Raw genomic sequence first — 16,902 nt, 5'->3', positions numbered from 1 at the left:
GACAAACACTGGAAAGTATTTTTTTTTAATTTTTAGGGTAACTTATTTTTCTAAAAATTTACAACTTTAAAGGAAATTCTATTTTTAGCAAATTCAACATTGGAAGACAGTACTACAACATTATTCGTATCTAGAATTCATTAAACGTAAAGTTTAAATTACATTAATTTAAACAACGTTTATTCAAAAAAAAAAGAAAAAGAAAACGAGGTATATTATGGTTGAAAATTATACTATATTTTGTTATTTAGTTCCCTAAAAAAGGTTTAGAACAAATATATATTTTTTTAATAAACAGATTGTTATCGGTTAGTGAAAAACAGTTATAAAAACTTTAACATGAATATTTATTAAAATTAGATCTGGTCGAAAGCGATAATATGGATGAATCTGTACTGGGAAGTGCGGTTGTTTATCTTATGCAAACCAAAATGAGGATACTGCGGTCGTAGATGATAGACAGTCAGGAAACAGGGATCTAAATTAGATCTTACTGTAGTAGTCATCAACAGCTATTGTGCGATCCCATCTATCATATACCGCCAGTGATGATGGCGGGTCGGAGTTTTGGAGGGTAGAAGTCCTCCCGGTGAAGCTAATCGAATTAATTCATTCTTAAGGGTGAGTGAATGCCCCCACAGCCCTTTTATACCGGTATTTATTTTCCAGCAGGCTTAAACGTAATATTTTAGTGTGAATCTCATACGTTACCAATTTAAGCAAATATCACGCCGTTTTGATCTAATTTTTTTTTTAATTTACTTATTTGAATTCCAATCCGTTGAGGTTTAATTATTTTTTTAATTTCTGTGGAAAATATTTTTTTATGATTAAAGGGACATCACCCCTCTCCCCGGTGCATGTCAATGGTTATCCTGTTCTACTGGATAAAGTAATTTAAGAAAAACATTTTTATTTACAGAAATACTTTTCAAAGATTTAAATTTCATTTTCATATTTAAAATAATTATTTAGCTCGCGTTAGCACCTACCTACTACAACCCAAATTGAGAAATTCATAAACGATAAAAAACTTCTTAATTCTATTCATGAACAAAACAATATAATTTTGAGGTTCAAAAAACTATTGTTCGTTTAAATTAATGTTTTGAAAAGTAGTCAGTGAAATCTGTAATGATAAACAGAATTTAACTTTAAAAAAAAAAAAATTATTAATTAAGAATATATGAGCTCACATTGCCGAAACGTTAATACAATCGGCATATACAGGTAAAACTTTCATTTTTAATAGCCATTCTCATGTGAAAAACTTATTAAAAATTTTCTTTAAAAATAAAACAATATTTTCACAATTTTTTTGTTAAAAATTTAGACGTAATAATTGTAAAATTATTGTTTGTGTAAATAATACACACAACAATAGAATTAACCTTTACTGATTGCCAAATAACAGAACAACATGAATAATGGTTATATCGAGAACAAATTAAACCAACGAACACAGCACATATGGAATATAACCATTATTCAATTATATACTAAAGGTTTTTCTTATCTTTTTAAGACGTGTGCTAGTAACAACAACCATATCGCAAATTTCGCTGAAAATCGTGTTGATGATTAGCAATGATAACTCTTTTGGAAGATCAAGCAGTTTTAATTTGAAGTCTTTTGTTTACCTCAGTCTACTACGTGCGCAGCCAAGATAATGTGATTAATGATTCATGATATGAATCATAATATGATAATTAAATAATTAATATTATTGATATGTAAACCTTTGATTTTACATCGCAAATGATTCATTATGAAACAACGTTAATACTGAATACGTTACTTTGTTTGTGTAAAGGATAAGATAACATTAAATATAACTTGATTTACTACTTTAAGGACAGTTCGTATATATTTCTGTATAAATTTATGTTTTTATGAGGTTCGATGTTTATATCCATTACTGGTATTGAAATTTTTTAGACAGATTTTGATAAAACGCCTTTTTTAATGGATTGTTGCATTAGAAGTAAATTTAACGTCCTATCGATCAATACAGTATTTATAAAGTTTTGCTGCCCAGTAACCTGTAGATATTTTTTTTTGTAGGAGATAATGTTACATTCTTCACTCCCATTAACGTTTTAAAATTTCATCAAAAAAGTATAAAACGTTTTTTCTTTTAGAAATTCAGCTTTGATATTACGCGTTTTCCTAAACATCGTAAAAAATTAAACTAAAATTTCTAAAAGAACGCCTAAATATTTTCCAGCTTTTATGAACGTCCTTAACGTATGCCTTTCAATCTTATGATCACTAAAATCTCAATTTCTTGAAGACTGTCAAATTAAAAGAAAATTAGTTTCGGATGACCCATAATCTCACTTTTGTGACCTATGGAAAATCCGTTTTTATATATATATATATATATATGCATGTGCATGTGTATCCATGTACTCTATTGTGTGTGTGTGTGTGTGTGTGTGTGTGTGTTCGCGCGCGCGCGTACACACACATACACACAACTTTATATATATATATATATACATATATATATATATATATTATACATATCAACTCATGTACCAGTTCTTTTTAACAAATTTCTTTACATTTTTAAAGGTGGAGCGCCTTAAACAGAAAAATTGATTTTAACTATAAAATAATTTTATAAAACTTCCCTGCAGGTGCTAAATAAATGCGTAAAAATCTAATATGGAAATAAGATTTGATAAAAATTTATTTCTTGTGGAATTTGATCAAATTACCAAAATTTTATCAGTCTTATGAAATATTTTTGAGAAATTCAACTAATCTTTTTTAATGATAAAGGTATTTAACATGTATTTAAATTAATATAATTGTCATTTTTTTAGGCTCCTTTATTCGAGTATCAATGAAATTTTATTATAAAAAGAGCACTATCAAAATGCTTTTATGAAATTCCTCGAAGATACAACTAAAATTAAGAGTAAATATTGAATATAACTAATCAAGTGGCTTTCAGGAGATAAAAATTATTAGCTTATAAAATAACCGAGAAATATAGTTGATAATTTGCATATAGTAAAGGGAGCTGATACAGTATGTTTAGTCACGTACACATAACAATATTGCATGTACAACCCCTTTTGACTGTAAATATAGAAGGCTGTATAAACTATTATATGATACGAACCTATTCATAAGTTCCCTTACACCCTTGTTTTTTTTCTTTTTTCTAGATTAACCAAATAGATTTTACATCAGTAGTAAAAATTTCAATACTTTAGATCAGTTTTTATGTGCGTTAAAATAAAAAAATAAAAAAAATACCACAGACGAACACGACATATTCATAAACTTACAACCATGATCTGATATGAGGAGAAATTTAAACTTCACCGTCATAAAAGAAGGTATAGTTAATACCGAGCAGAAGGGAATCCAAAATAAGTTACTTATGAATTTGAGGAATCATTTAAAGGCTTATTGTATTTTTTATTTAACTTATTATAATTTTAAAAAATCATTCTCAAAATGCTTATCTACATTAAACAAATTTATTTGAGTGAAATTATAACAAACGAATAACGAATATTTTCATGAAAGTTTTTAATTTACTTTAGTCAAGAAATTTTAGTAAATTTTTCAAAAATTAGCCAATAAACAATAATTCAGATTATTTGTTTATTTTTATTTTTTATTATTTTTTTTTATTATTTTTTTCTTTTTTTTTGTAGTAAATGTTTATTTAAAGTAAATGGTCTTCATTTAAACTATTTTAGAAGCAATTAATTATGAATATTTGATAAAATCTCAATAATTACATATCAAATATATTTTTTTTTAATTGCATATTAATAAACTAATCCAGATAACCCTAGGCTTCCTAAATCTGAAAGTCGAATAGGGCCTAAAGCAGTGGTTACTTGCGGCATAACTTCTTCCTTCGTATTTTTAAATATATAAAATTATTAGGTACATTCTTCCATACTATTTCCTTGATTTCTTGTGTACCAGGGATCTAAGTTGATAACTAAAAACCAAACAGAAAAAAAATATATTTTTTTCCAATAACGCGCTACAATTTTCTTTAAAATTTATTTTTATTATATTTATTCATTTACTGACAAAAAATTGACCCCGAATTTTTATCATTTCGATTCTTTATGATGAAACAGAAATGATTTCAGCAGCCAAAAATTCCAATATCAGAACTCTCTCCGGATGATAGTAAAACACGCTACCTTTTTTTCAAGTAGTGTTAACTTATATAAAAAAAAACCGCAGGAGGTCGTTTAAACCTTAAACGAACACTACTTTAGGCCGTTTTCACTCTTCAAATTTAGGAATCTGAGAGTGATTTGGATTAGTTTATAATATGTAATTTTAAAGAAAGGGTTTACATAATATTTTGTGATTCAGTCAACAACTAATTCCTCCGCACAAAACTTAGTAAATATTATTAGTTAGGTAATGCAACTTCAATGATACGTTTCAAAGGGTAGAAAGATCGGTATCTAGCCGTACTAGTTAAATTCTAACAATATTTATACCACAGTTCTATCTCACGCCAACTGTTTATATAAACCGTTGTTAAATTCGAATTAACAAAACACTTTCAAACAATTAACAAAAACAAACAAAACAATACTAATTAGCTGTAGGTTTTTTAACCTAGAACGTAACTCGGCTCATGTACGATGTAACAACACGAAAAAGGAGCGCCACTATCTATGAGTTCTGAATAAATACTGATGCTTGGTATACTTAAATTTTGAGAAAATATAATTCCATTTCATATTTACTGAAGGTAAGTATGAGAAGTAAGTATTTAATGGATTCCCATTGAAATCAAACATTATCTCAAAAGTACGACAAATTATAAATTTAAAACAATTTTATGAAAACTCGCTCACTGGATTGAAGTAGGGTTTATTCTGCTAAGCAGATAAAATATATGACTCTATCTTTGTAAGGAGAACTGGATTATTGTTTTCCATTAATGTTTTCCATACAAACTGATACCGATGTATGGATGTGGAACGTGGATGTACAAAGTGCAGCCCGTTCCACATCATATGCTTTTGGTAGTAGCTTGTCCAATTCCGCCAACCATTCGCTTTTAAGGCCGCAACTATCAACAATCTATTAAACAAATTTACCATACGTGCATACTCGCAGTATTCGTTTTTTTCCTGTACTATCCGGTATGTGTTTATTTTTCTATAAATTCAATTTTCATTAACTGAAAACTAATCTTTTAATTAAACAGATCTGTTTATCTAACAGTGTTAGTTATTCAGTTTTATTTAAAAAAAATAAATATATAAAGGCAAAAAAAAATTATTAGTAAATATCAGTAAAGATGATAACACTTCTAAAGAAACTGAATTGTGAACTTGTGTTATTCTAACGCAAATATAATAGTTACAGTTCGCTTCGCGAGATCGATCATGGAATCATTCCACCTCGTCGAGGTGGAGAATTAAATACTTGGAAACAATTACTTTAAAATTCTTATGAAGCTAATATGGTGCAAACTGGCAAAACTGTTATTGAAACGTAAATATATCAATCGTGTAGACGAAAGGTGTTTTTTAAATACACGGAGAAAAGTTAATGATTAATAAATAAAACTGATGGAAACAGTTGCACTGGTAAGGAAACAGTGTGCATAATATCAGTGAGTATTGCGGTATGTACATAACAGTAGCGGATATGATGGCGTCACAATTTGTGAAGTTGTCTTGCCTGGTTATGACATTATCTTCTTGTATATTCATGTATTGTTTTTGTCCATTATTATTTTAGCTGAGATATACGTATAAAATATAATATATATATATATATATACTGTATGTGTGTGTGTGTTCACTCGCGCGCGCGCGCGCACACGTAACGGTAATACGAAATCGAGCAAAACAAATGTTACCAAAAATGACCTGATGACACCAATTGGCACTATGCACCAAACTTAATAGTTTTCGAAATAATCGAGGGGGATATCAGAGCATCAAGCGAGAACCAACCGACTGATTGCTCTCAAATTTTCAGGGTACATTTGTGTTATCCCAGGGAAGGTTTTAAGCCATATGTTGAGACCCTTAACCCTTTAGGGATTATAAGAGCTTGTATGTCAAGAAAAAGAGAATTTTTCAAGGAGGAAAGAGAACTTTTCAAGTTTTAATTGTTATTTATCAGTATTATTCTCACAACCATAACTCTATAGAGTAAATCTAATAAATTTTCTTATAGAATAAATAGTAAACTTTATTAAATAAATTTCTTTCAAATTATATACACTGAATAAATAATGGTTGAAACTTAACCGTAAGGATAGTCCGCCGATTTAAAATGTTAGAAATGAAATCGGATGTATCGAGTTAAATTTGAATATCCTAACGTGGTTGTTTTGTCTCTGTATCAATTAATATATTAAACTGTACAATGTGAACAGAAATTTGAAAACGCACGACGAAGAGATACTATAGTGATAATGAAAGGGTGCTTAATGTAACGAGTTTTTATCTCAAAAAGGAAACAAAAAATACAAATCGTGTTGCTGTCTCGGCCAATCCGGTGCTTTGCCGTAAAACATGAAAAAACAAATCTTTTATTTGTAAAATTGATAACTTATTATTAAATTTATACCAATAAAATTACCCTGAACCCTGTTTCATATATTCAGAGTAATTTAACAGAAAAAGAGACTCTTATTATTATGTTTAGGCAGCAAGATTTCTAAAAATTAAATTTTTAATAATTAAAATAATAACTGTATCCTGTACTGATACTACTGTATATCACAATTAATACAACGGAATTTTTCGTCAAAGAAATTAATACGAGCAATGGAATTTCTAAAGTGTTGATAATATTTAATTGTTTTTTTCCAATTTGCTCACGCACAATCTTCATTTTGTGAGCAGAAAGGATGCAAGAAAATAAATTATTTTTCAGTAATAAATCTAAAAAAAATAATTATAACAATCGTTAGAAGAGTAGAAGATTAAGAAAATAAAATTAGATGAGCAACATGAATCATGAAACCAAAACTGCGATGCAATGAAAACTTTGAAAGAGAATTAAAAAAGATATATTTGTATATGATAATGAGAGAAAACGTCTTGACAAGTTTAATCATGTGCAAAATAAATCGATTGAAATTAATACTAGTAGTTACTCAAATTCTATCAACATTTTGTAGAATAACAATTGTTCTGTAGAAATTAGAATTTGAGTAAGAGATATAATTATGTAAATTAACTGAATATCAGTTTTTCTTTGGTGTATATACAGTGACATTTTTATTTAATAAAACAGATTTTGATAAGCGATGGAAAAATTGAATCGGTGAAGAAGAATGCTAACGTTGAACTAAATATTTTAACAACTTTATCATTTTTATTTTGAGTATAATAGTAATACAAAATCAATAGCTTTACCTTATAAGTTCTATCCTACCTTTTAATCTGTAAATTTCAACTGATACCGAAATACTTGATCGTTATAACTGTTATAAGACAAAAGGAAAAGTAAATTAACTTAAAAAAAATAATAAATGTAAACGATAATTTATATGTACTGATATAAGAGATTAGTCAGATCTTCATAATAAAACCATGATTTACACATAAAAAAAAATTGCCGAAAAATGTGTTTTTTTTTTGTGGTAATTTGATGCTATTGTATGATATTGACAATAGGAGTTATTATTGAATCGAATTATTTAATTAAAAATATAAAAAAGGATATAAAAATATATATACTTAAGAATACATGTATGTTTGTTATTAATATTATAACTGCAGTAACAAAGTAATCTACCGTAATTTTAAATATACATAAAATACCTCTTTGTATTACATATTTCTTCTCCTCTTCCAAACAGGATAAAATATAAGACAAAATGGATTACAGAATACAAAAAGCTAATTTTGGGAGAAGTCACTCCTAAAGAAACGAATATCAAATCTGGATTTAACAAAAATTATGTATAGAATAAACAAACTGAAAAGTAAAGAAACCAAAATTATTACGAAAATGTTTATTGTTCATTGTTACAAATTTTGAATATCTGTGATTTTCTTTCTTTTTTTTAATTTATGGCCTCTTACATTAGGGGTCTTGCCTACTGGAGTAGTGCAGTAATACGACGAAGAATCACTGCGAGAGAAGTCTGAAAAGCAGCCACTCCTTCCGTCTCTTCTCTCTTTTTTTGCCTCAGTTGGCAAAGGGTCGAAGAAAAAACCAAAGTATAATTTATCTTCGTCATATTTCGTAAACTTTCAGGTATGACAGGTGAATTTTCTATCACGAGTCACCTGCTACTTACTATAAGGCGTGTCACGAGAGCAACTTTTCTTTTGTCTTTGGCTTGAATCAATGGATTTTAAAGTCAGTGGTTGCTGTCTTGAGAAACATAAATAAAAAAACTTCTGCCAGCATCTATACCACAATCATTCAAATTATATAAATATATATATGAAATTATTTAAAAGTATCAACGAAACAAGCAAAAATTAATATTACATTTGTAACAGTCAGGTTTTGGTTGGAAAAGATAATATTTTACTGGTTTTTCCCAACAGCTCAACAATCATAAAAGTATAACTTTGTTATTATTAAAAAAGAAAAAAAGCCATTATATTTTTTCTTACAAATAATTCCACGGTAATTTTGGTGAAAACTGAGGAAATTGGAGCCATTAATAACTAAATTGTACTGCAGTAGGTCACTTAATCATACAAAAAAAATCTTAACATTAAAGTTTTCAAAACACCTAGGACAATTTTTCACGTTAATAATTAAGTCAGCTATTTTAGCCGATAAAAAAATGAAAATAAACTTTTTAACAAATTTAAACTTTATAATCAAGTTATACAGCTTTATTGTCCTAATTTATGAATAATAATTACCCGCCGGGTTGGTCTAGTGATAAAACTCGTTGTTGTAAATCAGCTGATTTCGAAGTCGAGAGTTCTCAGGTTTGAATTCTAATAAAGGTAACTGCTTTTATTTGGATTTGAATATAAGATCATGTATACCAGTGTTCTTTGGTCTTGGGTTTCAATTAACCGCATGTCTCAGGTATGGTCGGCCTGAGTCTGTACATGATTACACATCTAACATGTCATGAACAAGGGACGTGATTGCCTTCACGCCCCAAATCCAGAAACCTGCATGGGATACCTAAAGATTTTAGGAATATTCATAAGAAATTAACTAATAATAATTTTCAAATGAGGCACATGTGAAAAAAACATGAGCGATTTTTAAAAATTTAAACATATTTTGTTCCAGAAAACAAAAAATAAATTACATTTTACGATCTTATCTGTCACATTTACATGGTTTTTACGTTAAATGAAGACCTAGACACCAGAAATTAAATCAATTTTTCGTTATATAATGACAGAATCCTCTGTAAAAATACTATAGAATCTGAGAAATGCTGATGAGATTTTAAATTTCATGAAGAGAAAATCCTGAAATTCACCTCCCCGCAGTAGAGTGGGAGCAAGATTTTATTTATTAAAGCTGTTGGTACATAAATGTGGCTAATGAATGAAGGGACCAACAGCTCCCAGGATAAGGAACTCCACTTCTACAAGTGTCAATGTGCTTTTCAGAGGGTAGATGAGCAGTAGGGGTTTGGGGCACTCTATTGCCCAAGGGGGGAGAAATCGCCGCCAAAGGCGAAAGAAACTTCTACAGAAAGTCAACAATATTAGGATACAGAAGGCAATAAAATACACTGTTTTACCATTTCCTAGTCAGGCACGATGATGATGTCTCCTTCTGTTAGATATTCTGGAGGTAAAATGACTTCCCATTCAGATCTCCAGAAGAAGCAACAGAGGGAGTGTCATAGAAAAGACAAAGCAGTGAGAATAGGTACATGGACTGTGAGAACATTATTGTCATCAGGTATGTTGGAAAACTTGAAGAGAATGATAAAAATAAATAAAATAGATATTGTAGGGATAAGCTAGGTTTGATGGGACAGAAGAGAGTTGAGAAGTGGTGAAGTTACCTTACATTACTCAGGAATTAAAAAAGGAAAAGAGGGTGTATGAATACCTGTAAAAAAATTGTGTTGCAAGAAGAGTACAAAAAGTAATTTATCTGGATGATAGAATAATGACTTTAAAAATTGGAATGCTGCCAAAAGATCTAGTAATCATTCAGTATAAATACCAGCATCAGAGTATAAGGACGAAAATATTGAAAAGATATACAGTACTATTGAGGAGTTATTAGAAAATGTACAGGATTACTGTAAAATAATTATGGGGGACTGGAATGCAGTGGTAGGAGAAGGCGAAGGTGGAAAGACATGGGCAAGTTTGGATTGGGAACACGAAATAAAAGAGGAGACAGGCTGGTTGAATTTTGCCAAGAGAAAGATTTTTTCATTACAAATACATTTTTTAAGAATCATAAAGAAAGAAGATATTCTTGAAAAGACCAACAGATGGATCATGCTTCCAAATAGATCAGTTTTTGGTTGAAAATAGATACAGGAATGCTGTTAAGTAGGCAAATGAGCTTCAAGGAGCAGATATAGGAAGTAATCAAATTCTTTTAATGATTGAAATGAAAATAAGATTGAAAAGAATTCAAACTGCAATGATGGTGAAGAAATGCAATATATAGGGGCTAGAGGGCATAGGGAGAGTAAAAGTGGGTGAAATGCTTACAAAGGCAATTACTCAAGGTAAAATGGAAAATGAACCAGCAAAGAAAATGTAGTTAAGGATAGAATCATCTATGAGGGAAGCTGCAGAGAAAGAATTTGGTTTCTGTGAAGGCACTCGAGCAAAGAACCCTTGGGTAAGACAAGAAATGATACAAAGAACGGAAGAAAGAAGAAAATATAAAAATAAAGAAGGAGATTTCAACAGAGCAATCTACTGAATACTGAATTAAAGAGAGAAACACATAAAGCTAGGGAAAGATGGTTAAAACAAGAATGTACAGAAATAGAAGATTTAGAAAAGAAAAAGAAGTATGACATATTGCATAAGAACGTAAAACCTCCACATGGAATAAAAGAAAATCAACTTATATAATGAGAGAAATTGAGAAGAAAGATGGTGAATGCATTTATAAAGAAGATGAGATAAAGAAATGATGGGAAGAGTATATAGAGGCCCTGTATATAGGGAGAAGGAAATGTGAAACACAGGAAGCTGAGGTGGAAGAAGAATTTATGGAAGAGGAGAAAGGCCCACCAATTTTGAGATCTGAAATAATACAAGTTCTTTAAGACATGAAGAACAGGAAAGCAACAGGAGTAGATGAACTTTCAATAGAACTCTTTAAATATTTAGAAGATGAAGGAATAGGTGAAATACTCTCAATGTGCAATATAATTTATGATACTGGATATGGCCAGAAGATTTTGTTAAAACAATAATGATACTGATATCTAAAAAGGTTGGAACAAAAACATGTGAAGAACATAGAACTACAATCAGCTTAATCATATCAGCTTAATACCACATGATGCAAAAATAATGCTTAGAGTTATGAACAGAAGGTCGATTAAAAAAAAAAATGGAGATGAATAGGGAAAGAACAGTTTGGATTTAGAAAAGGAAAAGGAACAAGAGAAGCTATAGGACTGATTAGAATGACTGGAGAGAGATATTTTGTAAGAGAAAGAGGATTGAGCTTGTGTTTTATAGATATGATAAAGGCATTCAACAGAGTACATTGGGAAAATTTATTTGAGATTCTGAAAGAAAAGAAAGTTGATTGGAAAGATAGGAGACTGATCAGAGAATTGTATACGATGTAAAAAAGAGCTGAAAATAAATGAGAATTTCACAAATTGGTTAGAATTAGGCAGAGGAATGAGGTAAGGCTGCTGTTTATCACCAACACTGTTCTTTCTCCCTTTATGTTGAGGAAATGTTGAAAGAAGTATTGGATGCCCAAACAGGAGTAAACATAGGCGGAAGAAATACAAATCGTGTCTGATTTGTTGATGATTTGCTGATTATAGCTAAAGATACTCAAACATTATAAGGAATGATAAAAGCATTGGAAGTAGGGATGAAGGCATATGGGATGAAAATAAATGTGAGGAAAACAAAAGTTATGAAGGTAAATGAAAGAGAAGACATGGATGTTAAAACAGCAGTAGGAAAAATTGAACAAGTAAAAAGATACAAATATCTCGAGACAGTACTAACTGAACACTGGAGTAGTAAAGAAGAGATTAAGATGAGAATTGCAATGGTAAAGGAAGCCATTTTTAGAAAGAAGAACCTACTCTGCAGCAACATGGATCTGAACCTGATGAAAAAATTGGTAAAATGCTATGTTTGTTAGTGAAAAATGGACCCTGGGGAAAGGAAAAAGATGGGTTCAAGGCTTTTGAGATGAGGATCTGGAGGAGGGTGAAGAAGGTAAAATGGACAGAGTAAGTAACGTAAAAGTATTAAGAAGAACAAATGAAGATAGAACAATATTGGTGACCATCAGAAGGTGGAAAGGAGACTGGACACATAATTAAGGAAAAAGAATAATAAATATAGTTCTTGAAGGCTCTGTTGAAGGTGAAGAAAGAAGAGGAAGGAAAAGGCTGAAGTAAATAAATTACATAAAGGCTAGTGAAGGTTATGATGAGACGAAAAGAAAAGCACGGGACAGAAACAGATGGAGAAAACAGTGGTGCCTTGGACCTGCTAACAGGCAGAATATCACTTGAAGATGATGATGAATGATAGAATGGATAAGGTTGCTAAAATAATCACGGTACGTTCGATTTAAATTAAAGTAGATAACTAAGAATTGTAATTCTTTGTCAAAGACAAAGAAAAAATAGTAAAAGTATAGTTATTTGGAAAGAACTACGGATGCCGATGTGAAGAGAGAATAAAATTCTGTCAAAAAAATAAAAGGAAATTGAAATCGGTTGAAAATTAAATTTATAAAACTTATACATCATTTCTCCACATATATTTAATTTAAGAGAATACAAATAGATAATTTCAAAAAAAATATGCATATCGTTTTGTTGATAGAAAAAGAGTTAGCTGGATTCTATTTGAATAGTAACAAAATAATTATAAAAAAGCACATCGCTATAAACGTTGTTACATAATATAATTAATTCTTGGAAAATAAATTTTTTCATTATCATTTTAACTATTTCAGCTTGTCTATATCCTTTGTATCGAAATATATGATTGTATTATTTTGATTTGAATACTTATGCTGTGAACAGCTTAATTTAGTTCGCTTGATTAGATTCTGTGGCCCTTTTTCCAGTATTCTCAAACCGTTCTGAAAATACGAACATTTTTAAGGATTATCGAATAGCCTAGAAAGAACTTTAAGTCTTAACGTTCAGTTTAATTTGTTCAAAATATTTTTTATAATAGACCTTTATTGCCTGTTTTTGAAATTAAATCAGTTGGAACGCGTATTATTTCATTAAAAATCTTCGTTACTAATATCTTGATTGAAATTCCTACAATACAGAAATTTAATATGAAATAATTATTTATAACCGATGTTTTATCGTATCAAAGTTTATTACTAGATATCTTTTACATTGCATTTAATTAAATAAGTGTTAGAATTTCAGTATTTTTCAGTAGAATATTGCATTAATTTTTTACCCAGTTGACATAAATAAAACGCATAAATAAAATTCTGAATTTTTATTTAATGAACACACCGTTACCAACAAAAAAACCTTCTAACTTCCTATTAAGAATAAACACAAATTTATAAAATCTTATGAGATGAAATTTCCTTGGCTACATTTCTTATTTATTTCTAACAAAATATCATAAAACGATGTAAAAAGAAGTTGTACTCGAATGAAAAAGCTACAAATTTTGTTAAATAAACATTTCAATAGCTTTAACTTTAAAAAAGTGAATATTTTTGTTTTTTATTAGAAAGTACCACGATTTACTTTTAAACGAGTCAAATTTCTTTCTGGAGTTCAAGTTTTGATTTTATTAATAATAATAATAAGCAGTACAGAAAAAGCCTATGCAATAAAGTTAAAAAAATAATTGCACAGAATCTTTTTCCAAAGAAAAGAAACAATAAATCGAAATTTTCGTTGCCTTAAGTGTTATTCTTATTTTATTTAATCGGATCCTCTACAAAGGGTCCCTTTCGATGTTATGTTATGTATATATATATATATATATATATGTTGATTTTTTTTGTATAAAATCTAATAATTTAATTTGCAGAGTGAAAAATCGAACACACTTTACTTATATAAAAAAAAAATCCATTAGCACAATAATTTAGAGTAATAAATATTAACACATATATATAATTTACCTGTTCTGACTTGATATTTGAGAGTTTTAGCACAATCTTCGATCAGTTGCTGCAATGCAACGCCCTTATCGGGTACTTCAAGATCTAAAAGCTGTTTCATTTTGTCTGGATGATGGAAATCGAGTACCTTACAATTTCTGTCATTTGTTTCGTTGATGAAATCCATTAATATATCGATGACTTTCTGTAGGAATTCTTTTGTAACTGGCATAGATTTCTCATTGTGAGGAAGGATGTCTGAAAAAAAAAACAGAATATTATATTAAGTTTAGATTCCAAAAACACAAAAAATGGTTATAGGGATAAATATGTTGGAGCATTTACGGTTTAGAAATTTAGTAGTTGGAAGAAAGTGTAGGTGTTAAAATGTACATTTTAATAAAAAAGTAGATAATTAAAGATACAGATTAGGAAATATATTATGAATAGTGTAGAATAGAGAGGAATAAAAAAACTGCAAAAAACTAGTGAAAAAAATGAAGAAATAATTTTGGAACAGGATTCACGGGTAACTATCTTTAATGTAGACCTGTTTATCCTGAATATATGGCACGATTCATCCGAAAATTTAGATTTTTCTTTACTCATTAGTATAAAGATTATAGATTATAGACCCATCGATTTGGTTGTTTATAAAGCTAGAATTTTCCAATCCTTGTTGGAATGAATGTAAACGATATAGCGACTGTAATGTAATTCTATAATTTTCGAAATTAATCTTATTTTAAATAAAGTTTTAATTTATTATTAATATATATACACTAAAAATTATTTCAAATAATTTTGTGTACTTATTGTGGTATCAATAGGCAGTATGATATTTACAAATTATCCGGATTTTAATTCATCTGGACCACATCCAGTCTCTATGTAGACCGGATAAACGGGGCTATATTGTATTTCATAGTAGTATATATTGAACATTTAAAGATAACATTAAAAAAATGTCAAATTTAAATACTGTTATGGAACAGTTTTGAAACCCCTTTTATTTATAATAAAACTTCATAATTTCATCATCGTTAAAGATATATAGGGTATCTAAGAATTATCTGAACAACTTTGATGTCTTAGTAGAAAAAAAGCAATAGTAATAGTAATAGCTCTCTTTAACTGGTAACTCGGAAAGTTTCCCCCCAGAAAATACCAGCTAGCTCCGTGATTGCATACGTAACCGCATATGTCAGTCGCCATGAATCCACAGATGAAAGCATAATGCGTAGAGTGAGTGGTTTATCGAGACAAAATCAGATACACAATTTATTTATATAATAGTTTCCACTTACCAACAATCAACTTGATTGTTGGTAAATGGAAACTATTATATAATAAATTAAATATCAATACCAACGGACCATGATTAATAAAATTAAATCAGATACACAAGTTCGTCGCCATTTTAGACCTCTGTATAACGTAGACCCACTCTCTAGAACAATTACTGGTTCATGGAATGATAAATTTAAAGAAACTGGCAGTGTTTAACGTAAGAAGGATGCAGGTAGGCCTAGAACATCAGATAAAAAATTGGAGATCCTGTGAATGGAGCCTTGTGAAGTCGATTCGGAGCGCAGCGCGCGAGTTGAATCTTCCGCGATCTACTATTCAGAATATTTAAAAAAAACAATTAAAATCCTTATAAATTAAAAATATTGTAGCACATCACACTACAAGATCGCACTGCTAGAAAGGAATTTGCTGCAGAAATGATTGAAAGAGTTGAAAACGATTATTGTTACCTTAAAAAAGTTATGTTCTCAGACGAGGCTACATTTCACGTATCTGGAAAAGTGAACACTTAGATCGTTCTAATATGGGAATCAGAAAATCCAATGTTACACTTGACTGTGTTAGAGATAGCCCAAAATTAACTGTTTGATGTGGACTGTTTCTGGATCGTGTGATTGGACCTTTTTTCTTTTCAGAAACGGCAGTTAACGACAATAGCTATTTGAACTCGTTAGAAGGGTTTGTTTACCCTCAGCTTGAAGAGTTACAACCCGAAATCATATTTCAACAAGATGGAGAACTGGCACATTGGAGTTTATTAATGAGTTAATCCCTCAACAACATGTTCCCAAATCACTGGACTGAACGTGATGGACCGATCGCTTGGCCACCTCGATCACCGAATATATCTCCATGTGATTTTTTCCTAAGGGGTTTTATCAAGGAAAGGTATACAAAACTTTTAAGGTATACAAAACTCATTTTTAACGCATTCGAACTCGTAGATGTGGATTCGTTACAATGAACATGGCATGAAATTAATTACCGGTTGAATATTTTGCGAATTACTAATGGTCTACACATTGAATTTCTTTAATTATAGGTAAAAAAAAACTTTTAGTTTTAATGTTTTTAGATTTATACAACCCGTTTTTATATCTTAATAAATAAATTATTTACTCAGTATCGAAGTAGTTCGGATAATTCTTGGACACTATATTTCCTATAAAGTATAACAGATTCACCTTCAAAAGACGTTACTATGAAATAGGGCTTGAAGGTAAGCTATGAAATAAAATCAAATAAAGCTTGAGAGGACTGCTGATAAAAACCAAAAGTCCTCTTTCTGTGTTACAGTAACAGAAGTTAACATATTAATTGACTTTTAATTTCCAACTCCCTAATATTGGA

At 29.7% G+C, this 16,902-nt stretch overlaps 1 protein-coding gene across 1 annotated transcript in view; it reads right to left on the bottom strand.

Annotated features, from left to right (window-relative positions):
• Window positions 1-16,902, bottom strand: part of Gad1 (glutamate decarboxylase) — a 134,342-nt gene that overhangs the window by 59,390 nt on the left and 58,050 nt on the right. Inside the window, exon 3 of the mRNA XM_075361988.1 lies at window positions 14,263-14,499. Coding sequence (XP_075218103.1) covers window positions 14,263-14,499 — 237 coding nt within the window. The remainder of the gene's footprint in view (window positions 1-14,262; window positions 14,500-16,902) is intronic.

The sequence above is a fragment of the Lycorma delicatula genome, chromosome 4 (genome assembly GCF_047948215.1).
Source record: "Lycorma delicatula isolate Av1 chromosome 4, ASM4794821v1, whole genome shotgun sequence".
Lineage (NCBI taxonomy): Eukaryota > Metazoa > Arthropoda > Insecta > Hemiptera > Fulgoridae > Lycorma > Lycorma delicatula.
Note: the sequence above shows the minus strand (reverse complement) of the source record. Positions and strands in the feature narration are given on the sequence as shown.